We start from the raw sequence: 27,282 nt of genomic DNA, 5'->3' as shown, positions 1-27,282 counted from the left end.
TTTCTGATTATGAAAGTCATGTAAAAATTTGGAAAACGTGCAGTTTCCCAGTGGCCTTGCAGTTAAGGATTCAGCATTGGCCCTGCCGTGGCTCAGGTTTGATCCCTGTCTCAGGAAATTCTGCATATCACAGGCACAGTAAAAAAAAAACTTTAAAAGGCAACAGCGAATAGAGAAGAAAAAGGTAACCAATAATCTACTAAACAGAAATAACAATGATTAACATTTTATAATATTCTACATTATTAATATTCTACGTACAATTTTTCAATGCACAGATACACCGCTCATTTATAATTTAAAAATACAATTGGGGTCATGACGTTTACGTTGTATAACCTGTCTTTCTTTCCAACACTTCTTTGCACTTTGCTTCATTCTTAAAAGTCTTTTGAAAGCATGCCCATTTATCAGTTGTCCAATATTCTATCATACAGAGGTTTCATGCTATTTTTAGCCAATTCTTTGTTATTGAAATTTCAAATAATTCATTTTCACAATTGTAAATAATGTTTAGGAATTCCCGTCATGGCGCAGCAGAAATGAATCCCACTAGGAACCATGAGGTTGCAGGTTCAATCCCTGGCCTTGCTCAGTGGGTTAAGGATCTGGTGTTGCCATGAGCTGCAGTGTAGGTCCCAGACGCGGCTTAGGTCTGGCATTGCTATGGATGTGGTGTAGACTGGCAGCTGTGGCTCTGATTAGACCCCTAGCCTGGGAACCTCCATATGCAGCTGGTGCGGCCCTAAAAAGACAAAAAGACAAATAAATAAATAAATAAATACTATTTAATTATACACACATCTCTGGTTTTTTCTTTTTTTTTTCAGGGCCACACCTGCAGCATATGGAAGTACCCACGCTAGGGGTCTAATTAGAGCTACCACTGCCGGCCTATACCACAGCCACAGCAACACAGGATCCAAGCCACATCTGTGACCCACACCACAGCTCATGGCAATACCAGATCCTTAAACCACTGAGTGAGGCCAGGAATTGAACCCACATCCTGACCGATACTAGTTGGGTTCTTCACTTGCTGAGCCACAATGGGAACTCCTCTAATTAATTCCTTACAGCAACTTCCAGGAAGTATAATTCCTATATATTAAGGAATGCACAGTTTAAGACACTTAATATTTCCTCCCAAGTTATTCGTACTGATTTATTTATTTATTTTTGTCTTTTTAGGGCTGCACCAGTGGCATATGGAGGTTCTCAGGCTAGGGGTTGAATCAGAGCTACAGCTGCCGGCTTACACCACAACTATAGCAATGAGGGATCTGGGCGTCTTCAACCTACACCAAAGCTCACAGCGACGCCAGATCTTTAACTCAATAAGTGAGGCCAGGGATTGAACCCACAACCTCATGGTTCCTACTCAGATTTGCTTCCACTGCGCCATGATGGGAACTCCTATTTGTGTTGACTTATATTCCTATCAGGAGAGGATAAAAGTGTCCATTTTTCTGAACCTTACAAATATTGTGTATTTGCTTCATTTTTTTGCCCTTTGATAGGATGAAATAAAATTATTTTAACTGGCAGTTCTGATTAACAGGAGGCTGAATTTTTTCCACATGCTTAGTGTGTGTATGTATTCATATTTGTATATATACTTAAAGCCCTATTCACAGCTTTTGCTCATTTCTCCCTATTAAGTTAAAATCTGCCTTTTGGTAACTTGCTTCTTTTGGTCCAAACTGTGCCTTCTGGAACTAAGCAAGTATAATCCCTCCTTCATATGACACCCCCTCAAATACTTGAAGACAGAAATCATGTCTTGCTTTTTCCAAGATAAACACTCCTGGTTCCTTCAACCATTTCTCATGTGGCAAAGTTTCAAGGACGGGTGATGAAGACTTAATGCATAACAAGTCCTATGGCCCCTCTTACCCTGTACACTCAGTACTCTCGGGCACAGAACTCCATGTGGCCCCAGCAAAGCTGGCCCTGAATCACCCTGGCGGACTCTCTGCATGCAGCCACTTGCCCACACCTTGAGTCTCAGCCTCCTTTCTCTTGCCCATCCCAAGGATAACAGGAGTGAGTCAGTCTTACCAAGATGGTGGCATTTCTTGTGACACAGAATTGGAGATTCTTGTGATGCAGAGTTGGAGCTCAAGTAAAGTGGTAGAAAAAGAGCACTTTGAGGCCAGAAACAGGAAGAAGGATTTGCCTGGTATAATGAGAATGCTCAGTTCCAATGAGGAAAGCATCGGGGGCATGGTCTCTCATCTCAAGGGGCTAAATTCAGCAGTGGCTCTATTGTGGGCCTCATCCAGGAAGCCTCTCCTGACCTCAGGGCAGGTTAGGGACCTTTCCTCCGTCCCCAGGGTCCACTGCCTGCCCACATTCTCCAGGAGTCATCTGCATACATGTTGATGTTGGTTCCCCACCAACACGCCTGTGCTTCCTGAAGAATGGGCCATCACATGTACTCGGTGAACTGAGCTGCAGCTGGAAATCCCTCTCCAGGCTGTCCATGTCCCTTTGCTCTTATTCGTTTCTCACTGAACACCTTCCAATAACAAATCTGTTGTCTCGGGTGCTTTGAAACCTCATAGATTCCCCTGGACAATGGACATGGGCATCTAAGCCAGTGATGAGGCCATCCCAGGGAATTAAAGAATTGCACCTAACACATTGGCTTCTGAGAACTCTTCCTGAAAACCCTGGGTCTGATCAGTTCTATCATACCTTCAAGACTATTTATGGAACTACAAAGCTGAGGTTCAGGCTCTGGACCCTGTGAAGGTTATCAAGGCCTTCTGAGTCCCAGCCTTTAAGCAAGCACTACCTTGACAATTTTGTGCATTATGGTTTAAGTAGAAAAATATTTACAAATAAGATATAAATAAAACACAGCCAACTTTGAACAAGATTAACATAAAACCTCACACTAGTGCTTGGTTCAGCAGCACATATACTAACATTGGAATGATACAGAGAAGATTATCATGGCCCCTGAGCAAGGATGACACGCAAATGCATGAAGCATTCCATATTTTTAATGAGATCCTGCTGAGTAGCATTGAGAACTATGTCTAGGTACTTATATTGCAACAGAACAAAGGGTGGAAAAAATGTATACATGTAAATGTAACTTGGCCCCCATGCTGTACAGTGGAAAAATAAATTAATTAATAAAAAAACATCAAAAAAACCTCACACTAAAAGCCTGTTTACCTCAGCTCCTATTGCCTGATACATCATGTGTAGACTTCAACAAAGATTTACAAGGCATGTTAAAGGGCAAGAAAAAAAACACATCTTGGAGACAAACATCAGAACAAGACTCAGATATGGCATGGATTTTGAAATGACTAGACTGAGAATTTAAAACAACTATCATTAATATGTTAAAAGCACTAATGGAAGAAGCAGGCAAAAGCAAGAATAGATGGGTAGTGTAAGCAGAGAGATGGAAACTCTAAGGAAGAATCAAAAGGAAATGCTAGAAATAAAAAAAATTACTAACAAAAATAAATGCCTTTAATAGATTCATCAGGAGACTGGACACAGCCAAGGAAAGACTAAATGACCTTGAAGATATGTCAACTGAAATTTCCAAAACTGAAAGGCAAAGAGAAAAAAAAAGACTAAAAAACCCAGAACAGAAAACCCCAGGATGTTCCTGTTGTGGCTTATTGGAAACAAGCTCGACTAGCGTCCATGAGAATGCAGATTCAATCCCTGGCCTTGCTCAGTGGGTTAAGGATCCAGCATTGCTGTGAGTTGTGGTGTAGGTTGCAGATGCAGCTTGGATCCTGTGTTACTGTGGCTATAGTGTAGGCCAGCAGCTGCAGCTCCAACTTGACCCCTAGCCTGGGAACTTCCATATGCTGCCTGTGTGGCCCTAAAAAGAAAAAAAAGACCCCCACACTCTAGCCTAATTTCAAAAGATGTACAGGTAATTGGAATACTGAAAGAAATATTTGAAGAAATCATGTCCAAGAATTTCCCAAAATTAATGACAGACCCCAAACTACAGACCCAGGAAGCTCAGAAAATACCAGCCAGTACAATAACCCAAAACAAAACTAAACAAATTACACTATCATATTCAAACTGCAGAAAACCAAAGACAAAGGAAAAAATCTTGAAAGATGTGAGGAAAAAAGTCTCACAGTGTGTATAGAAAAGCAAGAATAAGAATTATGTGGACGTATCAGAAACAAGAAGAATGTGAAGTGAATACTTAAAGCACAGAAAGAAAATAACGACCAACCTAAAATTCTATACCCAGTAAAATTATCCTTCACCTGCAGAAGAGGGAGTTCCCATTGTGGCACATCAGAAATGAATCCAATGAGTATCCACAAGGATGCAGGTTTGATCCCCGGCCTCACTCAGTGGGTCGGGGATCTGGCATTGCCACGAGCTGTAGTGTCTGTGGTCACAGACATGGCTTGGATCCCATGTTGCTCTGGCTACGCTGTAGGCCAGCAGCTGCAGCTCCAATTTGACCCCTAGCCTGGGAACAGCCATATGCTGCCGGTGCAGCCCTAAAAAGCAAACAAAACAAAACAAAACAAAAATACACCAAGTGCGAAAGAGAAATAATGGTTTTTCTCTGAAAAACAAAAATGGTAAGAATGCATCACCAGTACAGCTGTCCTATAAGAAATGTTTACAGAAGTTCTTCATGAAGAAAAAAATGATATAGATCAAAAACTCAAAATCTACACCAGGAAAGGATGCTCCCCAGAGAAGGAATAAATTAAGTAAAACAAAATCTTTTATTTTTATTATTCTTAATTGAGCTAACAGATTTTTTGTTTGTTCAAAATAATAACCATAAAATTGAACAGCACAAGGGTTAGGGGTAGTGACCTTACACACAGTCCCTGGCCTGGGACCTTTCATGTGCCATGAGGATGGCCATAATTAAAAAATAAATAAAAAAGCAATGGAGTGTTGATTCCTGCTGTAATGTAGGTAACCCTTGAAAACATCATGCTAAGTATGCTAAGTGACAGGAGCCAGATGCAAAAGACCACGTTACATGACTCCATATATGCGAAATATCCAGAATAGGCAAATTCATTGAAACAAAAGTAGAACTGTGGTTTTTAGGTGCTGGGGGGGGGGGCATGGAGGCGGGAGAGGGAAAAATTGTGGCCAGGGACTTAATCAGAGCTACAGCCACGACCTACACCACTGGTGCAGCAGCAATTCTGGATCCTTTAACCTACTGTGCCAGGCTGGGGATTGAACCTGCCCCTCCACAGTGACCCTAGCCACTGCAGTCAGACTCTTAACCCACTGCACCACAGCAGGAACTCCAATACTTCATTGCTTTCTTATTGCTGCATAATATTGTATCATATGGCGATACTGCTTTTTATTTATCCACTGATGTACACGAGTGACTTGTTTCTACGTCTTGGCCACTGTGAAAAATGCTGGTTTGAACATTCAGGTACAATTTTCTTTGTGGACATATGCTTCGAATTCGCTTGAGTATATACCGAGGGGTGAAACTGCTGAGTTACACATGGTAACTCTGTGTTTAACATTTTAAGGAACCTCCAGACTGTTTTCCAAAGCAACAGCACCATTTTATGTCCCCATTAGCCAAGTATGAGGATTCCAACTGCTCCTCCGCATCCTCACCAACACTTGTTACTGTCTGTCTATTTTATTTTATTTTATTTTATTTTACTGTCTATTTTAACCATTCTAGTGAGTGTGAGAGGCCTTTCATCATGGTTTGGACTTGCATTTCTCTACTGACTGAATACAGTTATCATTTCACATGTCACTCTGACTTTACAGGGGCTCTGGGTGACAGACCATAGAAGGGTCCACTGAGGCTCCTATCCCCTTCGTAGGACTGCTCGTTTTAGAAACCCTTGTTTCAAGGTGCAGGACTTTTTTTCAGTGACAAAGTTCATTGCATTCTAAGTGGTAGGGAAAATAAGAATATTTTCCTGTCTCTTTTTATAAAAATGCCTTTCTGGGAGTTCCTCTTGTGGCTCCGCAGTACTGAACCGGACTAGTATCCGCGAGGACATGGCTTTGATCCCTGGTGTTGCTCAGTGTGTTAAGAAGCCGGCATTGCTATGAGCTGTGGTGTAGGTTGAAGACAGGGCTCCGATCTGGTGTTGCTGTGGCTGTGGTGTAGGCTGGCAGCGATAGCTCTGATTCCACCCCTAGGCTGGGAACTTCCATATGCCGCTAGCTATGGCCTTAAAAACAAACAAACAAACAAAAAAGAATGCATTTCCAACAGGACACCATGGTGAGGTGAAACAGCATCCAATCCCTTTGAAATGAATATGCAATTGCCACTTACCTGCTGGAGGCCAAGCCTTGATGTAGCCTGTGCAATGGACCACAGCATACTGAGCTTCTCCTTCTTTGACAGGGCCAAGGCCATTCCTAGAGAAAGAAGGCTTGTGAGCTTGCTTTCAGCACCTGGAGATAGGGCAAGGATGTCCATGACTTCTTTGGTATCTAAGCTACTGGGTTCTAAGCCACTTGTCGCCCTTGGGGTTTTATTTATTTATTTTTTTAATTTAAAAAATATTTATTTATTTGGCTTTTTTAGGGCTGTGCCCTTAGCATATGGAAATTCCCGGGCTAGGGGTTGAATCAGAGCTACGGCAATGCGGGATCCGAGCAGCATCTGTGACCTACATCACAGCTCACGGCAACGCCGGATCCTTGACCCTCGAACGAGGCCAGGGATCGAACCCTCGTCCTCAAGGATTCCAGTTGGGTTCATTAACCGCTGAGCCACGACGGGAACTCCGGCCTTGTGTCTTTAAAATAGTAACTTCCCACCATCCTGTTCTTTCTCCTACGTGGGCTGAAGGTCCAAAATAAATCCACCCAACTCCCTTTCTCATCTCAGCCACCGCAACCCTGATGTACAGGCCTCTGGGTCCTCCCTCCACTCAGCCCCACCTTCAAGTTCAGCTACTCCTCGGCTTAGTGCATTTTCGCAGTCCACCAGCAGCGTCCAAGGACATTCATCAGGAAGACGTACTGACCTGAACCTTTTCCTCATGGTGGTTATTCTGTTTAGAGGAAGGTGGTCCAAAGGAGCATTTCCACACCTAAGATGTGATAAACATATTAGAATGAGTGAAGACCTAGGCAAGGTTATAAAACACACAGCGCTGCGGGCAAGTAGAAGGGCCTGATCTGCTGTGTGCACCCTTACTCAGGTGCGCACAATTTCTTTCCAAAGTGCAGTAGCAGGGCTGCATGCCTGTGGGTTTTGACTGTCACCGAAGGCAAGAGGCACGTGCCCCACTTTGCAAAGCACGCAGACATTGTCACAGGGCCCAGCCCAGGAGCTGGCGATCTACAGAAAGATGCCAGGAGGATCCTGGCCATGCTCTGTCTTGCAGATCATTTCAGTGTAACTGGGTGGCTTTCAAGAAACAAGGGAAGAGGGTGATGACAGCAACAGTGTCTCTTCAGGCTTGAGCAGAGGCATCAACTCAAAACAGATGTTGCCAGTTGATGAACAGAAGCATCTTCTCTGGCTTGACTTCACAGTGTGCAAACTCCCTCCTCCCATGCAGCATCCTGGCTCTAGGAACATGCATACAGCTGCAGGCCTGCGGGGACCGAAGGACAGAGTGGGCACAGAGGGAGGGATGAGTCTTGGATCAGGTCTTTCTGTGTATCCTTCTCTGGGAGGCAGGGGGTGTGAGGTGCCCCACTCCCCACTCTGGCAGCATCTTCTCTGCCTCTCTTTTCCATAACCTTCTCAGCATCCCAGGCTCTGAACAGCCAAAGCCTGCCCTGTGGCCATGCTCTGACCTCCGCTCTCAGTACGTCCATTCTTTACACGTGCTTTCATTTCCTAACTACACAGTAAGCCAGACCCTCAATATTCAATACAGCAAAGATGAGAGTCCAATTAGACTCTGAGACCTGGGGAAGCTGCCAGCATGAGCATATTTTCACAGCAGGGTCCATCGAAGACACTGCTGCCTGGGAATGCTGCCGTGGTCCTCTGCCCTCTGGCAGATTGTGCCCAGTGTCTGCCTGAATCTAAGCTGCTTTATTTGGAGGAGAAGGTCATGCTCTCAGCAGATGGCAGTGCTGCTCACCTTCCAGGTAAACCCAGGTAGCGTAGGTAGGCCTGGTGCTGGGGAAAGCTACCTAGAGCATACCTCAAGAGGCACAGGGCAGGGAGGGGACTGCCTGAATCAGGTGGATGGGCAGTGATAAGGGCCCTGGAGGCCCCTCACTGAAATGGTGTACCTGATGCTTCCAATAAATGTGTTCACAAGAGTACTGCTTAGATGGTGCAATTAAGAATGGATCTTGGAGCTCCTGCTGTGGTGCAACAAGATCGGCAATGGCTTGGCAGTGCTGAGATGCGGGTTCGATCCCTGGCCTGGCACAGCGGATCTGGCATTACTGTGGCTTAGTTCCTGGCTGCAGCTCAGATCTGATCCCTGGCCCAGGAGCTCCATATGCCCTGGGGTGGCCAAAAAAAAAAAAAAAATCAATATTAAAAAAAAAAAAAGAACTGATCTTGCAGGTACAAGACCAAATGCCCACCAAGCCAGGATATGCATTTACTCCATTGGCCAAAGCACTGAGGAGAGCCCTTGCTGTGGCGGCTGATGGCACTTTGTCCCTGGGTGGACACTAATGCATGTGAGTCAAGCCACCCAGCTTGCCCTTGTTTTGAGTTGATGCCTCCGCACAGACTCAAGCCTAAGCTGCATGGAGATGTTCATGGGTTGTCACTCCAGCACCTCCTTAGGACCTGAGGCAGGTGGTGAAGGGGGTTCCATCCGTGTCTTCTGGAAGAGTTCCAGAAGCTCCACCTAGAGAGAAGCTGACCTGGAGGAAGGATGGCCATACTCAAATCCTCTGCTGGCTCTCGGGGCCCCGTAAGAGGTTAGAGAGGCAGGTCTCCTCTCAACACGGGGGATCTGAGCTGGACCAGTCTGTATTAACAGGTTTCATTGAAGAAGTACAGTTGCTTTGAAAGGTGACTTTGAATTAGTGAAAATATATACTTAATTTAGAGTATCGATTATTTAGAACTTCATGGTCCCCAAAAGACACTCAAGTGGCAAGTCCCAGTGCCAGCAGCAAACAAATGCAGGGAGGTGACACTGGTCAGTCGCTCCACTAAGTCAGGCCCTGAGATGGGAGCGGGGGATGGCTTGGCAGGGCGGGAAGATGATCAGAGAGGGCAGGAGACGCCAAAGGTGAAACAGGATTGTGGGGAATTGGGTGGACCTGTCGGGAGAGGAGGTTGAGGAGAGCCTGGGAGCCGTAAGCCCAGGATGGCGAGACTGGGTTCTTCCTTGGAGGAGAAGAGGAAGCCCGCCTTGGTCACCTGCCTGCAGCTTCAGCTGCTGCTGCTTCCCCCTATGAGGTCCAGGGTTTGCTCCTCAGTTCTTGTATTTGGGTCTCAGCAGCTGCATTTGGCACTGGGTCACACCTTCCTGCTAGAAACCTCCTTCCCCCTCTCCTGCTCCCTGCCCAGCCTCTCCTTCTGTCTCCACCTCATCTCCCAGATGCAGCAGGGGCCTGGGCCCAGAGCTCGGACCGCTTGTGTGTCCACACTCCTTTCCCAGATGCTCTCACGTGGCTCAGCACGTTAGACACTGTCTCACCAATGTCAGTCCTCACGTCCACAACTTCGGCCGCATCTGCCCCCTGAATTCCAGAATTAGACATCCAACTGCCTACTCATCGTCTCCATTTACAGGTCTGCCAGGCATTTCTCACTCTTCAAATGCTTGAAATTCCCTCCGCCCCCAAACCAACTCCCCTGACAATCTTCTCCATCTTATTACATGGTGATGCCACTTCTCTGATTGGGCAGGCAAACTTTTTAGATTTGCCTTGGAATTCCTTTTCTCTCATACCCTACACGAAGGCTGGCTCTATCTTTGAAGTATATCCAAAATCTGAGCACTTTGCACCACCGTCACTATTTTCTCATCTGGATTTTTTTGTTTTTTTGTTTTTTTAGGCCTGCACTTGTGGCATATGGAAGTTCCCAGGCTAGGGGTGGAAATGGAGCTGCAGCTGCCAGCTTAGGCCACAGCCACAGCAATGCAGGACCCAAGCCACATCTGTGACCTACACCACAGCTCACAGCAATGCTGGATCCTCAACCCACTGAGCAAGGCCAGGCATCGAACCTGCGTCCTCATGGATACTAGTTGAACTCCTTACTGCTGAGCCACAGTGGGAACTCCTTACATGGATTTTTTTTTTTTTAACAGTAACTTCCTCATTTTTTCTCCCCCTTCAAGTTTATTCACCACACAAGGCCAGAGTGACTTTTTAAGGTAATTTAAAACATATTACTCTTGGAGTTCCCTTCATGGCGCAGTGGTTAACGAATCTGACTAGGAACCATGAGGTTGCAGGTTCGATCTCTGACCTTGCTCAATGGGTTAAGGATCTGGCGTTGCTGTGAGCTGTGGTGTAGGTCGCAGACGTAGCTCAAATCCCTAGTTGCTGTGGCTCTGGCGTAGGATGGGTGGCTACAGCTCTGATTAGACCCCTAGCCTGGGAACCTCCATATGCTGCAGGAAGCGGCCCTAGAAAAGGCAAAAAGACAAAACAAAACAAACAAACAAACAAAACACATTACTCTTATGATCAAACTCCAACCTCATTCAGAGTAAGAGCTGAGGTTTTATGCTGATGACTTGACCTAAGCCCTCTACTTCTCGGCTTCATCTCCTATCATTCCATCCATACCTCACCCCACTCACCCTGCTCCTGAGGTAGCAGCCTTACTGTTCCTTGAACAGGCCAAGAACATTCCTGCCTCAGGACCTTTGCACTTGCTATTCTCTACCAAAAGTTCTCTCTCTCCAGATACCCTAGGTCTCATCACTTACCTCTTTTGGGTCTCTAGTCAAATGCCACCTTATCAATGAGGGCTTCCCTCAACCACCCCATATAACGACATGTACATTAATGACTCCTAGTACTTCCTACTCCTTAAATTGGCTTTACTTTCCTCTGTAGCACTAATTACCATTTGACATGCCATGCGTTTATTTGGTACTTTTGTCTTTCGTGCATCTCTCCACCTAAAATGAAGTTCTCCAAGTCAGGGAGGTTGTCTGCTCTCTTCAGTGTGGAATTCCCAGAACCCTGAAGAGCACCTGGCACAGGCGGACCCTCAATAGAAATGTGTTGAATAACTCAGTGAAAGAATAAAAGAATAAGTGTTGCCTCATGTTATTGCCTCAGGAATTCCACACCCCAAACAGAACTGACTCCATCCTGTCCCACTGCCTTACAGCTAAAACCATCTATCCCTCTGGGGCCACATGGTTGAAGACATAGGGAAGTCCAATTTGGATTCGAGGATTCAAGATCTAGTTCTTTTTTACTCAGGGACAGAGAAATTCCCTGAGGACTCCAAAGTTCAGTCACTCCTGCATTCCTTCAATAACCATGCATTAAGCAGATATGCACAGAACACTGCGAGATTCATGGGAGACTCAAAGAGGTAAAGAGAAATCGAAGCCCCCATCCTCAGGGGATTATAATTTACCTATGGAGCCAAAATACTCACACTTAAAATATCAATCAACAATACAGTAATTAAAGACTAATTTAGGAGTTCCCATTGTGGCTCAGCGGTAACAAACCCAGCTGGTATCCATGAGGACACACATTTGACCTCTGGCCTTGCTCAGTGGATTAAGGTGGATTAAGTGCCATGAACTGTGGAGTATGTCGCAGATGCAGCTCGGATCCTGCATTGCTGTGGTTGTAGCACAGACTGGAAGCTGCAGCTCTGATCCAATGCCTAGCCTGGGAACTTCCATATGCCACAGGTACAGCCCTAAAAAGCAAAAAAAAAAAAAAAAAAAAAAAAGAAGACCAATTCAAATTGTAGGAATTGGCATAAGGAAATGTGAGTATGCAATCCATAGGTCTTAAATAAAATCCATTGAGAAATAAGGAACTGGGAGAGGCTGGAGTTGAAAAGGGCCTTGAAAGACAGGTGGAATGTTGAGGCAGAGAGGACAAGGGGAAGCCAGCCCCGGAATGGGTAGAAGATGGTGGGAGGTGAGACAAGGTGGAAGGTGAGAAAGAAGGGGGAGGTTCTCCCCAGGTGGACCAAGGAGTCTGCAGGTTCATGTGCTGCAGTCAGGGGACAACACCGCCAGAGTGAAGGTGTGATCTTAGCAGAGCCCATTGGGAATCTTAATGGCAGGTGAGAAGAGGCCATCCAACCACAGCCCAGCCCACTGCTCCCCAAACAGACCTCATCCTGCAGATGAAGGACCTCCGGGAGCCCATGCACATCCTCATGGACGACTGCTGCCCTTCTTTCTTGACCGTCCCAGTCTTCAGGTCCAAGATCCGGCCTGAGAGAGACAGAAGGGCATTTGCTGAGCCTCTGCCTTTGACTTCGGGGGCGGGGGGGGGGGGTGGTGCAGGTGGGAGGAGAGCTCTGCAAATGAGGACAAGTGGGGCCATGCACAGCATTTGTTTCTTGGTATTTCCAACATTCTTTGGCAGGAAACACACGGAACAAGGAAATCCTCTCAATTCTAAAGACCTTGTTTTCTTCAAAGAGTGGTCGACCCTTGACTTCTCTGTTTTGTCCAATTCCATCACTTCAGGTCACTCCAATTTGATTTTCTCCCCCATTAGTTCGTGGAAACGGTGTTCATCAACATTGCCAACAACTTTCTCATTGCCAAATCCAAAACACGTGCCCCTTTGTCTTATCTGACTGCTTTGCTGAACTTTTACACAATGGCCCAGTGATTCTCAAGCCCCTGCTCCCCTTAGCTTCTAACAAGCACTCTCCACTCTCCTCCTGCCTGTCCCTCCATCTCCCAGAGGCTCTGACCTCAGCCACCTTCTCTTCTCATCCCACGCATCCCCTTTGCAATTTTATCCATTCCAAGGTTATGATGATCACCTCTGTATGCCATGACCCTACATCTACACCTCCAGCGCCAAGAACTAAACCACCAGCAGCTGACTCTACACCTCAAAGGCAGCATCACCCATTGCTCCCCGGATACAAGCAATCGCATCTCCATCAAACAGAAAAAGAAGTCAGAATCCTAGATGTCATCTCACCTTCCTATCCCTCACCTCTTGCACTGTCTGCCTCTCCAGCTCAACTGCCTTGTACATTGCTGCTGGCTCATTATCCCTCAGAGGAGACTCACTCACTTCCCACTCCCAGCATCCTTTCTCCTCGGTCCCATCTTTCACACAGCCGACAGATGTCTAGACACACATATCTTCTGTGCCCCCTCTTGGCTTAGAGCTGAACTGCTTATAGGAACTCCTTACAGGGTCCTTCATGATTTGGCTCCTTCCAATATTCAAACACCACCGAATCTCTTTCATCATGAGTTGGGGGAGTGGGGGGTGGGATAAAAAGACATCTGAATTTCCGGCCCTCTCGCCACCTGCAGTCGGATGTCCTGTCCACACACAAGTCTGCACACCCTGCTCCTCCTGCTGGCTCAGCCCCTGCTCTCTGCTTTCTCCACAGCTCACAACACTGCTCAAGCCTAGACCACAGGGTCCCTGTGTGTTGCCACATTTAACACACACTATTCAGTCCCTCTCAGTTTCATCCCTGACTTTGACCAGGCCCGCCTTCTGGGAACAGTCTTACTCCAGGACACCACTTTCTCCTGCCTCTCCTTTGCTGGTTCTCGGCTCTCGTGGTGGCTCTTCCTCCCAGCCCAGCCCCTCGGTGTTGGCACTATCGGTGGGGCTCGGCCCTTTTCTCTCTCACTCCCGCAGGACCCTCCCAGTATGCCAATGACACCAAGATGCCATCAGCCAGAACTCTGAGAAGCTCCTCTTTGCCCAACTGTCTCTTGGCATCTCCTGGACACCGTACACTCCACAGGTCCAGAACCAAATCTGTCCTCCTGTCCAAAGTGCCCAGAGCTGCCCTTTCTCCAAAGGTCCCTGCCTTGGTCATTGGTACCACCACTGCTCAGCCGTTCAACGTAGAAATCTTGTAGCTAAAAGCATGGACCTAGCTTTCAGTCCTGCATCCCTTATTTACTGTGTGGCCCTGGGCAAGTTACCTAACATCTCTGTGCTTCAGCTTCATCATCTGTAAAACAGGATAATAATAGCATGTCCCCCAGATGGTTCTGAGGATTAAATGAGGTTACTATTATAAAGTGAACATGGCTCACAGAGAGTGTTTTATAAATGCTTATTAAATAAAGAATATGGAAAAACTCACTCAAATATCTGCTCAATCACTCACATCTGTCAGCTCTACCTCCTGTGCACCCCTGGCCAATGCACATCCATCTTAGATGCCCTCACCGCTTGCCTGATGGGGGGTTGCAACACTCTTGGCCCTTTCAAGCCACCTTCTGCACTGGTACTGGAAGTCTTTACTTAAAACACAAAAATGGGGAGTTCCCGTTGTGGTGCAGCAGTAACAAACTCAACCAGTATCCATGAGGATCCGGGTTCGATCCCTGGCCTTGCTCTGGGGTCAAGGATCCAGCATTGCTGTGAGCTGTGGTGTAGGTCGCAGACGAGGCTCAGATCCCGTGTTGCTGTGACTGTGGTGTAGACTGGCAGCTATAGCTCCGATTTGATCCCTAGCTGGGGAATCTCCATATGCCTTGGGTGTGGCCCTAAAAAGACAAAAGACAAAGAAAAGAAAAGAAAAGAAAAGAAAAGAAAAGTGGCGAGAAACCCGCCCTGTTGCAAAAAAATCATATGGCTTTCTATTACTTGAAATTTCAAAAGGGTCTCAAAGAAGACACCCCCTCATCCAAGCTGTCTCTCACTGCTCCAAAGGGGGGGGGGCGGGGGTGAAAGCCTGTGCAGCACAGGGTGGTCTACGCTCCTGAGGCCCCCTGTGCTGTCCTTGAAACCGGCTCCTTCTCTCTGTACCCAAGCGTCTGGCACAGTGTCAGCACTAAAACCCACAGCAGCATTTGGGACCCTGCAGCCTTCACTCCCCGCGTGGACCAGGTCTCTGGAGGGTGCACAGCCCTCCATAATCTCCACTTGTGATCACCATCATGCCCACAATGGACCCTCACATCCTTAAGCAGGATGCGTAGCCCAGAGTTCAACCCCATCAAGGGCCTGACCCAGTCTGCTGGGAGCTATGGCACTGCCCGGGCGTCTGCAGGTGCTCTGCCCTCTGTTTGTGTCCCGGGTTTGACACCTGTCTGTCTCATGCGCAGACATCTTCTTTGTAATGGCTCTTTTAGTGTCAATTGTCACTTGCTTTATCATCTACCAAATGGCAAATAGTTTCAGCTGTGAAGCAGGCCAGCCAGAGAGTCTGTCAAATTCCAAAGTATGCTCTGAAAATAAATCACAGCTGCGAAGCACAGGAGCCCTGGAACATGAGGAAATGAAAAAACACATTTGCACGGTCTGCTGTCATGACCCTGAGAGGCAACCGCTTCAGCGTTTATTTCTCCGTGTGCTTCTCCGGTTTCCTTGGGCACAATGAGACCCCTCTGAGGCTCTTCGGGGATGGAAAGCATGCCTGCTTTATATATGGTAGGTGTGTTCCTGAAAGGCTTGTGGACATTGGACTTTTGGCAAATTGAACAGCAGGGGAGACAGGTGCCTAGCCCTGGGCAGTGAGTGCCCGTGTGATGGGCTGGGAGTCACCATTGCACGGGCAGCTGGGGGTAGGGTTTCCTTATGAAGGGCTTCCTAGAAGAGAAGCAAGCATGGAGATGTAGCTGCTATAAATACGTCAGCTTCTTTCCTGACCCATGGAAGCTTTGCGTCTGCTTAGAACCATGGGTCTGGCTTTCTAGGGCTGGTTCCCTGTGGATCCCTAAAAGCACAACCAACCAGGCCAATGCAGACCTTTTGCAGAGTCTCTCCCGACCCCCAAACTGACCCACTGGGTCAGGAGGACTCATTCCTTTGCAGTCCTGTCACTGGGCTCGTCCCACCATGGATCCCATCCTGCTCTCCTTTGGCCACCTGGTCCTCTCTCCTCTCTGTCCTCCTCACCCATGATCCAAGCCCCTGCTCTCCTCCTTCTTCATCTCCTCTAGGGCGCCCTCTGCAATGCCCACTCAGCAATAAACAAACTCCTACATTCTCCACTCCCTTCAGAAATTCCCCAAACCTCCTGCACGAACAGACCATGCTGACCTGCTGCTTCCTCGGCAGAAGTTCTTCTGGAGAAGGAGCTTGTTCTCCCACATCCTGTATATGCCACGGGGTCAGGGGTAGGTTCGCCATCTCCCCTGGCCCCCAGGGCCCTTCCAAACCAGCACCCCTCTCATACAACCCCCAGCTCCTTCCAGACGTATGACGTCAGGCTCACCCTCTCTAGTCTCCTTACCTCCGGTCATTCCTCCTCCTCCTCATTTGACTTGAGCACGTTACTCATAGTCTTTCTCTTCATTCCAAGACCAATCATCCTCCATGGTCTCAGCATCCGCGTGGAGGACCCGCCCCACACCCCTGCCTCAGTACCTGCCCTCCTCAACTCCGAGCACATTGCTCCCTCTCCAGGGCAGACACCGCCCCTAGAGTTATTTTCTGGAACTCACATGCATCTATAGCTGTTGCCATGGAGATTTTACATTCAAGCCCCTTCCATCCTTCTGGACCGCGACTTTCACTCTGATTGTCCCTTCGCTCTGGCCCTCCCACTTCACTAGTTCTTTGAATGCAGTGAGTCCAGTGCCCGAAGCCTCCCACCCCATCCGCTTCCTCTTTTCATTCAGTACAGGAGCCAGGAGCTTCTCTCTGAGCAGTGGCGTCCTGTCATCAGAGCAGGCAGGGCTCCCGTTACACAATGGCCCGTTTTGCAAAGAGGCCCCAGAAATCTTCCAACACAACCAGCAGCTGTGGAGGCAGACTTTTTTCTGGATTTGATGTAGTAACATGTAATAACATATTCCGAACCTGAGGCATGTTATTTCAAAGTGCGAGGGGCAGCAGGGATGGGAGACCTGGCTCTTGCATGTGTGGCTGTGAGGGAGAGGCAGGTCGCTTCCCGTCTCTGTGTCTCAACAGGCTCAGAGGTGCCTACTTGGAAGGTTCTGTGTGGATCCGAAGACTTACACATAGGAACTCAATAACCCCTTTAGAGAATTGGAGTATAAGTGACTGCAGGCTCTGGGCAGCCACTTTGTGAGTCCTAAGATGACTGTCCTGGACTAGAGAGCACAGGTCTGAGAGGCCCTCCTAGAGTCAGCCCAGCTTCTGCCTCCCCTGCCCCTTGGCTTCTCTGAGGAAGGTTCTAGAATAATGCACACAACATTGTCTCAGGATAAAAAGTTGAAGAACTACTTATTTTTCTCCTTAAAATACTTTCAAAAAATTCTAAAACTAAAATGGTGTTTGTAGAAAAATCAAATGTGTGTGTTAGCGTGCACGCGTGTGCGCACACACACACACGCACAGATAATCTTCCTCTCTAGACAAAAATACTACTAACATTCAAGCATATTTACTGACAATCTTTTATGCATGACTGCTCTTTTCTTTTAATTAAACAAGGTTTCATGGTATCTATTTTTTTCACTTTATATCACAACATAAATTTGTAAGGATTTAATTATAAACATTATTTGAAAGGCTCTGTGAATTATTTTGAGTAGACAATTTATCATCAAACATTAAGTTGTTTCCAGGTTTTTCCTATGGCAAACAATGCCATGTAAATACCTATGCAGAAAAAAAATAGCCATACCGTCTTAGGACAGATTCCTAAAAAATAGAGTTAATGCATGAAATGAAAATTCTTAAGGCTCTTAATACCAGCTCCTAGCGAACCCTGCAGTCAACATGTTGACCAATATTCAGTGTCTCCATTCTACAAAATGGGGAGAAGAATTATGATGCATCCCAGGGTTACTTATTTTTTTATTTTTATTTTTTTGTCTTTTTAGGGCTGTATATGGAAGTTCCCAGGCTAGGGGTCAAATTGGAGCTTCAGCTGCTGGCCTACACCACAGCCACAGCAATGCCAGGCCTGAGCCATGTCTGTGACCTATTCCACAACTCATGGCAACATCGGATCCTTAATCCACTGAGTGAGGCCAGGGATTGAACCTGCATCCCCATGGATACTAGCTGGATTTGTTTCTGCTGAGCCATGATGGGAACTCTCTCAGGGTTTTTAACTATAATTTTTAAGAGATAGTTGAAAAGCATAAACTGCTTTAGGACAGGAGTTGGCCAACTCTAACCTATGACCCAAAGCTGGTTCACACTCTGGTTTTTTAATATTTATTGGAACACTGCCAAGGTCATTCACTTATTTACTGGCTATGGCTACTTCCCTGCTACAACAGTAGAATGAAGTAGTTGTGAAAGAGACTATATGGCCCACAAGGCCAAGAACATTTACTATCTGGCCCTTTACGAAAAACATTTGCTGATCCTACTTTAGAAGAAGACTGATTATAAAGACTCCAACAACAGACCCCCTTTTTTTATGGGCAGAGGGGCCCTTCTGTAATTGTTTTCAGTTATCTGATTTTTTAAGTATCCTTTTAGTCAGTAGTAAGTTTTTTAAAAAACAAGAATCAGAAGTTTGTCTTGGATAAGATCACAAAAGAAGGTTTTGTGCTCATAAAACTGCTCCCCAGGCTATAGGAGAAATACAAATACAAATTAGAATTATTTCATCAAAAGAATCCTTAAGAAAACTAGAAACATCTTATCTTGGTTTAAAAAGGAGGAACACAAGAGAAAATGATTAGCAACAAAAACAAAGCCATGGTCCCATGATGGACAATATTTGATGTTGTTCCAAAAATGTGTGGCCCCTGAAATGGGAGCCCAGGGGTTGGAAGAGACTGTGATTGCTGTTCCAGTGACAATGTGTTCTCATTCTCAAAAGGCTGAGCCCAGCCATTACAGCAGCTGTGCACACAGGAACAAACACCGCCCACAGCACAGGAATCCAGGCAGCGTGCACGAGGTCTGCTCCAGAAAAAGTCCAGAGCGTGAGCTACGTACAGAGCCCGGGAGAGGACCGGCCCTCTGCTACTGAGGGTGGGGGCATTTTCCTTGTATTTCATTATCTCTGGTGGGTGTTTGGACATAGCTAAGGATACAAATATACCAATTTTCAAGTTGTAACCAAATTATTTTCTTCTCAAACCAGAATATAGGTATCTGGATGGGCAGCAGAGTTACTAGGGACATCTGTTGTTCTACCCACCCAGAGTAACCCATGGTACTCTTGTTCTATTTCCTCATTATGAAAGTCAAGCAGGAAGTTGCCATCTTCTAAGATCCCACCTCCCTGGCTGTGGTGACTGGTTGAATGTCGGGCACCTGACAGAGCTGAGCCAATTACAGTACCTCATTCACCCTTTGGTTGAGAGTTGAGCATCCTACGCAAGCTAGGCCAATCACAGCACCTCATTCACCTTATGTCCACGGTGACTGGTTAAGAGCTGGGCAACCTGACTTGAGCTGGGCCAATCATTGTACCTCACTCCTCCTCTATCCAAAGTGATCAGTCCCAAGACTAGGACTGATTCAGCCAGGCCAATCAGAATCGTCCACAGGCAATTTGTAACCATTTCTACTTCTTCTCTCTTTTTCTTTAGGAATCTGAGCATGACTTTTTCAGCAGCAATGATTCTAGTTTCATGGAGAACTGGGTCTAAGACATTGAGGCTGACTCTAGGAAAGCAGTGAAAACATAAACCAGTGGAAGAGTAACTTCACAGTGTTCAACTCTTTGGTGCCAATAAGTTCGCCTTTTTAATACCTAAACTATTTCACTTTTTGTTTCTGTCACTTGCAACAAAATAGCCCAGACTAATACAATTGCCTTTGACAGAAGAGGAAGGACAAAGGATTAACTTGTAGTTCACTGAGGATTTTACTAACAGCCAGTTATTATCATCAAATATTATTAAACACTTTCTCTGCATTATTTGTTTGATCAACATTGCAATCCTGGGAAGTAGGTCATGGTGGTTTACCGAGGTAGAGCAAGGAAAGGGAGAAGGGCTTTGGAGCCATCGACCTCAGAGGGAAGAAATATTTTATTACTGATATTGCCAAGGACTGCTGGTACAGGGTGATACTAAAAAACAGATGAAGTTTTAGTCAGCTTTAGTATTCCCTTTTAAATCTTTGTAAACAATGTAGCCCTTTATTCCTGGCAGAAACTCCCAACAACACCCTCTCTGTGCTAGCCCCTGGGTAGGCTGCATTGGTCCCATGAGGAAACAGAAGCCCAGAGATACTAAATAACTCAGCCAAGGTGGGTCTCATTGCAGGCGAGTGGGGAGTCAGGATCTGAACAAGAGCCTATGTTCTTCTCAACACTGACGGCTCCAGGGAGCCAGAAGGCCACTCCCCTCAGCAGAAAAGAAGACGGCACCCACCAGAGAGAAGCAAATGGGCTGTGAGAGGGACGGGGGTCAGCCATCCACAGGGGACTGTCGCCAGCCTGTGGCTGCTTCAGGGTCAGAACCCTAGACTGGGAAAATGAGAGGTGTCATTCTTGTCATTCTTTTTTTTTTTCTTTTGTCTTTTTAGGGTCGCACCCGTGACATACGGAAGTTCCCAGGTTAGGGGTTGAATTAGAGCTATAGCTGTCAGCTTATACCACAGCCGTAGCAATGCTGGATCTGAGCTGCATCTTCGACCCACACCATAGCTCACGGCAATGCCAGATCCTTAACCCACTGAGCGAGGCCAGGGGTAGAACCTGTGTCCTCATGGATGCCAGTCAGATTTGTTTCCACTGAGCCACAATGGAACTCCCATTCTTGTCATTCTCATTGCGTGTTTATTGCTTTTCAATTTTTCCTTCTGATTGAGTTGAGATCTATAGATTACGCTAGCCTGTCGCAGCCATTCCTAAAACACTTGCTGAAATGGGCTTACATCTTTATCTGGACGGAGTTATGCAAGGAGCAGGACCCCTCAGGACAGGCATGGTTAGAGTGACCACACATGCTGGTTTTGCCTGGGCCAGTCCTGGCTTTTGCCTAATGTCCCAGCATAGTTGCTAGTAGCGCTTCTTTTCACGCTCAAAGTGCCCAGGTTTGGATGAGAGACTCTATACATATGGTCACTCTTTAAAGGTGATAGCAGGAGTCCCCATTGCGGCTCAGCAGAAATGAATCCATTTAGGACCCATGAGGGCACAGGTTTGGTCCGTGGCCTCGCTCAGTGCGTTAAGGATCTGGCATTGCTGTGAGCTGTGGTGTAGGTCGTAGACGCGGCTTGGATCCTGCGTTGCTGTGGCTGTGGTGTAGGCCGGCAGCTACAGCTCTGATTCGACCCCTAGCCTGGGAACCTCCATGTGCTGCAGGTGCGGCCCTAAAAATAAATTAATAAATAATAAAATAAAATAAAGGCGATAGCAGAGGGAAGCGGAGTGAGAGATGGGTCCCACCTCATAAAGGGTGAGGAACCTGACTTGACTCGAGGCCCCCTGGCCCCCTGCCCCTCCCTTGGGCTCCTCTCTGTCTTGTCTTCAGGGGCAAGGGGGCGGTTCTCCAGGGTCTCCAAGAGGGAAGCCCCTGAGAAGAACAGAGAATGCTAGCAGTGCAGTCCCTGACTCAGTGGGACACGTTCACAAGAGTGAAAGTTCTTTCGAGTTTGGGAAGCAGGAGTGAACGCTCGGGCGGGCGGAGTGTGGGAAGCTCCACTCTAAAGAAGCCCTCTAGGGGCCTGAGTGGAGCTGCTGGGCTGAGCTCACGCCGCACCGGCCTGCGCTGCACGGGGTCCCACTGCAGCAGGACCACTGCCTGAGTCCTATTCGGGGGTTGGACTTGTTGCACACGCTTGGCGATGACCGTGAAGAAAACTAGAGATGAAATGTCCTCGAAAGGGCTTCCCTTTTCCTCCTCCTTCTAAAGCTCTTGCTCGAGAAAGAAGACCTTTCTTCCTTAGCTTTTCTTCATCACGAATCCATTCACGATCATCTTGTCTGCAACACTGCTCTACTATTTCAAATCCACCTGCAAGCATTTAATGGTGATGATAGGCTGGGAGCTTCTCGGGGGAGGGACCCTGTGTTATTCCTCTGGGGATTCCCCATGGCCCAGGGACCGCTCCGCCCGCCCCCTCAACCAAACAGTACCTGTGTTGCTTTCTATTGCCCTGTAGCAAATTAGCACAGACCCAGAGATTTAAAACAACACCCATGTACTAGCTCATGTTCTTTAGGTCCCAGTCTGTGTGGGCTTGACTGGGTTTTCTGCTTGGGGTCCCACGAGGCCAAAATCAAGGTGTTGGCTGGGCTGGGCTCTTGTCTGGAGATTCTTGGGCAGAAGTCACCTCTGAATCATTCAAGTTCCTGGCAGATCCATTTCCTTGCAGCTGTTGGACTGAAATGCCCATTTTCTTTATGTTTTTTTTGGGGGGGGTTCACTCTCAAGTGGCCATTCCCAGATCATTTCTCACCATCAAAGCTAGGAGTGGCACAATGAATCCTTTTTGTGCTTCCAATCTCTCTGGCTTTCCCTTTTGTCACCAGCCAGATTAAATTATTTGCTTTTATTTTATTTTATTTTATTTTATATTTTGTCTTTTTTTTTAGGGTTGTACTGTGGCATATGGAGGTTCCCAGGCTAGAGGTTGAATTGGAGCTGGAGCTGCTGGCCTACACCACAGCCATAGCAACGCCAGATCTGAGCCACATCTGCAACCTACACCCCAGCTCACGGCAACGCTGGAGCCTTAACCCACTTGAGCGAGGCCAGGGTGCTAGTCGGGTTCATTAATCACTGAGCCATGATGGGAACTCTAAATTATTTGCTTTTACATGGCTTATCTAATTGGGTCAAACCTACTCGTGTAACCTTCATTTTGTGGGGGTGGGGGTTGCACCCACAGCATACAGAAGTTCCTGAGCCACAGCAGTGCCAATGCCGGATCCTTAACCTGCTAGGCCACTGGCGACCTCCAATCTTCATTTTTTAAGGTCGGCTAACTTGGGACTTTAACCACATCCATCACATCCCTTCCCAGCAGAACCTAGACTCATGTGTGACTAGATAATCAGGCAATACGGGAAGCTTGAGGAACCTTGGGATTTTAGTCCTCCCTCCCATTGTCCCTAACATAACTGCTACCTGGGCAGGTGACATGCCTCTCTTCGGGTCCCTCAGACCAGAGTGCTTCCCACATGGTTGGTACCCAACCTACTGGGGAGGTTAAAGAGTCATGACTGTACAGCTGTCCAACTGCAGTCCTCATGCTCCAGTGAATGTCCCCCGGGCTCTCTTCCCTGAGAGGTCCCTAAGGATTTGGGACTAGAGCTTCTTTCCCTCGCCCACCTCAAGCCCAACAGCGTTTTCCTTGGTCAGTAGGAACCCTGGAGGCTGAGCTCCTGACATCTCCTCAAAAACACAGAGACTGTAAACACGAGCCCTACCCTAGCAACCTGGGCGCCTGATCAATGAATACATCTTTTATCCGGGTCTTCTATCCAGGCAGGGAAAGCCTGGTGACATCCATTGAATGGCAGGCTGTGTGTATCCCACTAGCCAGCTCATAGCTATTTATCCACTGGGGACACTGGCGCTTGACTCTGGAAGGGGTTTTGTTAAGAAAGAACACATGGGAGTTCCCGTCGTGGCGCAGTGGTTAACGAATCCGACTAGGAACCATGAGGTTGCGGGTTCAGTCCCTGCCCTTGCTCAGTGGGTTAACGATCCAGCGTTGCCGTGAGCTGTGGTGTAGGTTGCAGACGCGGCTCGGATCTCGCATTGCTGTGGCTCTGGCGTAGGCCGGTGGCTACAGCTCCGATTCGACCCCTAGCCTGGGAACCTCCATATGCCGCGGGAGCCGCCCAAGAAATAGCAACAACAACAACAACAACAAAATTTGAAGGGAACTGAAAGAGCTGAGATTAAAAAAAAAAAAAAAAGAAAGAAAAGAAAGAACACATGATTTCACGGCAGCCACAGAGGGATGTTTCCTTACCAGTGAGAGTTAAAGGCTATGCTAAAATCAACCCACCAGGACGCTGTGGTGGACAGGGTTCCCCATATCGCGTCACATACGGTGCTCACGATTTGGGCTGGGAGGGGAGGGCAGGGTGGTGCGCTTATAGCAAATCTAGACAAGAATGAACTACAACAGGCAGCCCAGTTACCCTGGGATGGAACTAAACCATACAGAGCAATAGATATATATATATATTTTTTGGTCAAAATAATATTTTCAAAAGAGGGTACATAGAAGCTCTGGAACATCTGAAGGCTGGTAGGGAGCAGGGATCTTTTAATCGGCTCTATGCAAAAGAAACTTCAAAGTGCACGTTAGAGAAAGCTCCCAGTTAGGGGGGAACGAGACCCTGTCCTCACCCAGCTATTCAACCAGCTCAGTTGAGGTCTGCAGGAGAACTCCAGACAGGTAATAAGGCGGCCCAGAGCTAAAAGGGAGTGCTTCGTGTCAGAGAGCACAAAAGGGTATCAAGGGGGGCTTCCTGTAAGAGGTGGTGTTGAAAGGAGCCCTGGAGGTCCAGGGAGGTGGAGCTGGAGGGGAGCTGGCCAAGGGATCAGAGCATGGTGTGGGACAGTGGAGGGAGGGGTCTGTGAACGGGACACAGTCCTGTCCAGCTGGAGCTCAGCAGGCAAGAGGACAGGGCCCAACCTCAGGGCCAGAAGGCCAGGAAGGCATGAACAGGAGCAAACAGAGGAGTCCAGCCTTCGGGGCTATTCCGCTGTCTCTCACAGAGGCAGGAGAGCCAGAGCCTCCAGATGTTTAGGAAATGTGCTTCCAACAGACCCATCCGTCCCTTGATATTGTTGGCAACAGAGAATGTGCTTTGCAAAGGCCACGTCATATTGCAAAAGCAAAACTTTCAACTGCCCCAGAACTGCCTGGGGAAACTCATATGACTTGTATTTTAAGTGTAAGAATAACAACAATTTCAATTTCAGAAACAAAAACGTGTAAGACTAGTGTTAATACCCATTGCATCTACCTCTGACACCCAGAGAAAGAGATACCAGCCTTGAGGTGTCACTGTCCCAGTCACCTGGGGAGAGCACGTGGTCTGCAGCAAAATGAGCCTGCTGGTGTGGACAAAAAATGGTTGCCTGCCTTTCAAGTACACAACAGAGGTTGCCTGTCATCAAGCCACCAGCCACTGTGTGCCCTGAGGGGCGTTCAGGATGGAGAAAAACAGGATACTGGCCCTAGGTAGTTAAGATGCATATCCAAGGAATGATTTCCATAAACCCAGACTCTTGCATCTTCCCATACACAGAAAAGAATTAAAATAATTAACTTGAGATGTCTGGTTTTTGTGAGTAACAGCTAAGTTTTGTTGTCCGTCTTTTTAGGGCCACACCTGCAGCATATGGAGGTTCCCAGGCGAGGGGTCGAATCAGAGCTTCAGCTGCTGGCCTACACCACAGCCACAGCAATGCATGATCCGAGCTGCCTCTGTGACCTACACCACAGCTCACAGCAACACCAGGTCTTTAACCCACTGAGTGAGGCTGGGGATTGAACCCATGTCCTCATGGATGCTAGTTGGGTTTGTTACCACTGAGCCGCGACGGCAACTCCCAACAGTTAAGTTCTTCATGGGTGACCATCTGGCTTGTATTTATATTTATTGTTTGTTCGTTTGTTTTAGCAAAAACGCCTCTGTTTCCTGACTCCTCTGTTACCTGTTTGGAACAGCTCCTCGTTGCTGTCTGAGAGCCTGTCTCCCAGGCTTTAGTCCCCAGTAAGGTGCCCTGAATAAAACCAACTCTCAACTTTGAGGTTGTGCTTTTTGTCTAAGTCAACACAGGAAAGAAGTGACTGCTGGCAATGGGAATTGTGTTCTCTGAGCAGAATGGTGCTCCCAGCTGCCCCACAGGGGGAAGCGTTTTCAGGGAGCAGGGACAGGTTTGAGGGAGACAGCTCTCCTCTGAGCCCGTGTGCTTTTCTGCCCAAGGAAGCCGGTGGCTGGGGTTTGGGTTGGGACTCTAGCCTGTGGCTGTGGAATAACACAATAAGCAAAAGGGCTTCCAGGGACCCCTCACCAGGCTGGTGAAAGGGGCTGAGCATGGTGACTCACAGGCCTGCAGACACTCAGAAGGAGCCTCCTTGCCAAGCAGTCTGGTTTTCGTGTCAATCCTTCTGTCTCCCCACCCTACCATCTGGGGAAGGTGCTAATGAGCCGCTAACTAGGCAAAGAGCAGGCAGCAGCTCTTCAAGAGGAGGGCAGCAAAAGTCTGCCTAGAGCATCAAAGGGATCATCCCCTCTGTGCAATGACAAGCCCAGGACTGGAACACTTGGGGCAAATCCATACCAAGGGGCAGAGAGCTCCAAGATGGGTGACAGGCCACACCACCCCTACCACCAGAACAACAGCCTCATGCTCTCTGAAAAGCCCCAGAACCTCACAACCTTCTACAGCACTCGCATTCCAAATATGACGTGGAATCACAGGAGCACTGCCTGCTGCAGCCTGGGGCTCTGCTATTCATTATAAAATCATCACCCCACAGTCCCCCCTGTGGCCGGCACCTCTTCTGCTATTTAATCTGAGACAACAGTACAAATTCTTCATCCTGTTTAGAATATGCTGGAGTGTGATTTAAAGAAATACATTCCTCTTGGGGTATCATGCTACAAAAATGCCAGAAATGCCTGCCTGGGGGTAAATGATTAACCCTCCTCTCTGTCCCTGCTGGAAAAAGGCCGCCTGGTGTATGGAAAGAGGCCAGGCTGACATGCAGTTCAAGAAGGCAATTTCAGGTCGTGCCTCGCCTCCCCTGCAAATGGCTAATGAAATGATCAAAGAAACACAAAGAGTGGCCAGGAAAATCTGCACCCATGCAGAAAAACAGTAGAAGGGGCCTTGAATGGATGAGAAAAGAACAATTTCTGCAAGAAATAGCACATCTAGGATGGGATGGGAATGAATAAGAGCAGCCTTTTGGCTCAGCAAATGCAAAGGAGTGGGCTGCCTCAGAAGGAAGGGAAAGAATCCCCTAACAGAAGTCCCCAAATCTGCAAGCAGGAAGGAGACCAGGGAGTCAGGAAGCAGAGGAGAAGTGGCCCAGGGTCTGGACACAGAGCGACCAAGGACAGAGCTGTCACATTACCTTGACTTACAGCAGCCAATCTGCCCCACAAGGAGGAAGAAAGGCTGCCTCTGAGGGGCAGCTTTCTAGTTGGAGGAGTAGGTGATGCCCCTGCCAACTCGAAGCTGCCATGCCCAGTGCACACGGCTGCCCCTGCCTGCACAACCTCATAGCCTCTCCTAGACAACTGGAGCCTCAATCTAGAAAAACTAAGTTTCAAGGAAATATACAATGACTGAAACCATTTCAAGTCTTGAAATGTTAGGGACAGAAGATGAATAAAAAGGTGAGGTGGGA

The 27,282-nt window shown here is 47.5% G+C and overlaps 1 protein-coding gene and 1 non-coding gene across 7 annotated transcripts in view; one reads left to right on the top strand and one right to left on the bottom strand.

The window, feature by feature from the left end:
• Positions 1-27,282, bottom strand: part of ARNT2 (aryl hydrocarbon receptor nuclear translocator 2) — a 190,135-nt gene that overhangs the window by 70,569 nt on the left and 92,284 nt on the right. For all 6 annotated transcript variants that reach the window (XM_047795780.1, XM_047795783.1, XM_047795782.1 and 3 more), the window contains 3 exons: positions 12,236-12,338; positions 7,002-7,067; positions 6,302-6,387 (listed from right to left, as the gene is read on the bottom strand). In XM_047795780.1, coding sequence (XP_047651736.1) covers positions 6,302-6,387; positions 7,002-7,067; positions 12,236-12,338 — 255 coding nt within the window. The remainder of the gene's footprint in view (positions 1-6,301; positions 6,388-7,001; positions 7,068-12,235; positions 12,339-27,282) is intronic.
• LOC125137075 (U6 spliceosomal RNA) lies at positions 2,906-3,012 on the top strand. Its single transcript, XR_007137381.1, has one exon. It is a non-coding gene; the product is annotated as a U6 spliceosomal RNA (small nuclear RNA).

Source organism: Phacochoerus africanus, chromosome 9, assembly GCF_016906955.1.
Source record: "Phacochoerus africanus isolate WHEZ1 chromosome 9, ROS_Pafr_v1, whole genome shotgun sequence".
NCBI lineage: Eukaryota > Metazoa > Chordata > Mammalia > Artiodactyla > Suidae > Phacochoerus > Phacochoerus africanus.
This window is presented reverse-complemented; position numbering and strand designations above follow the sequence as displayed.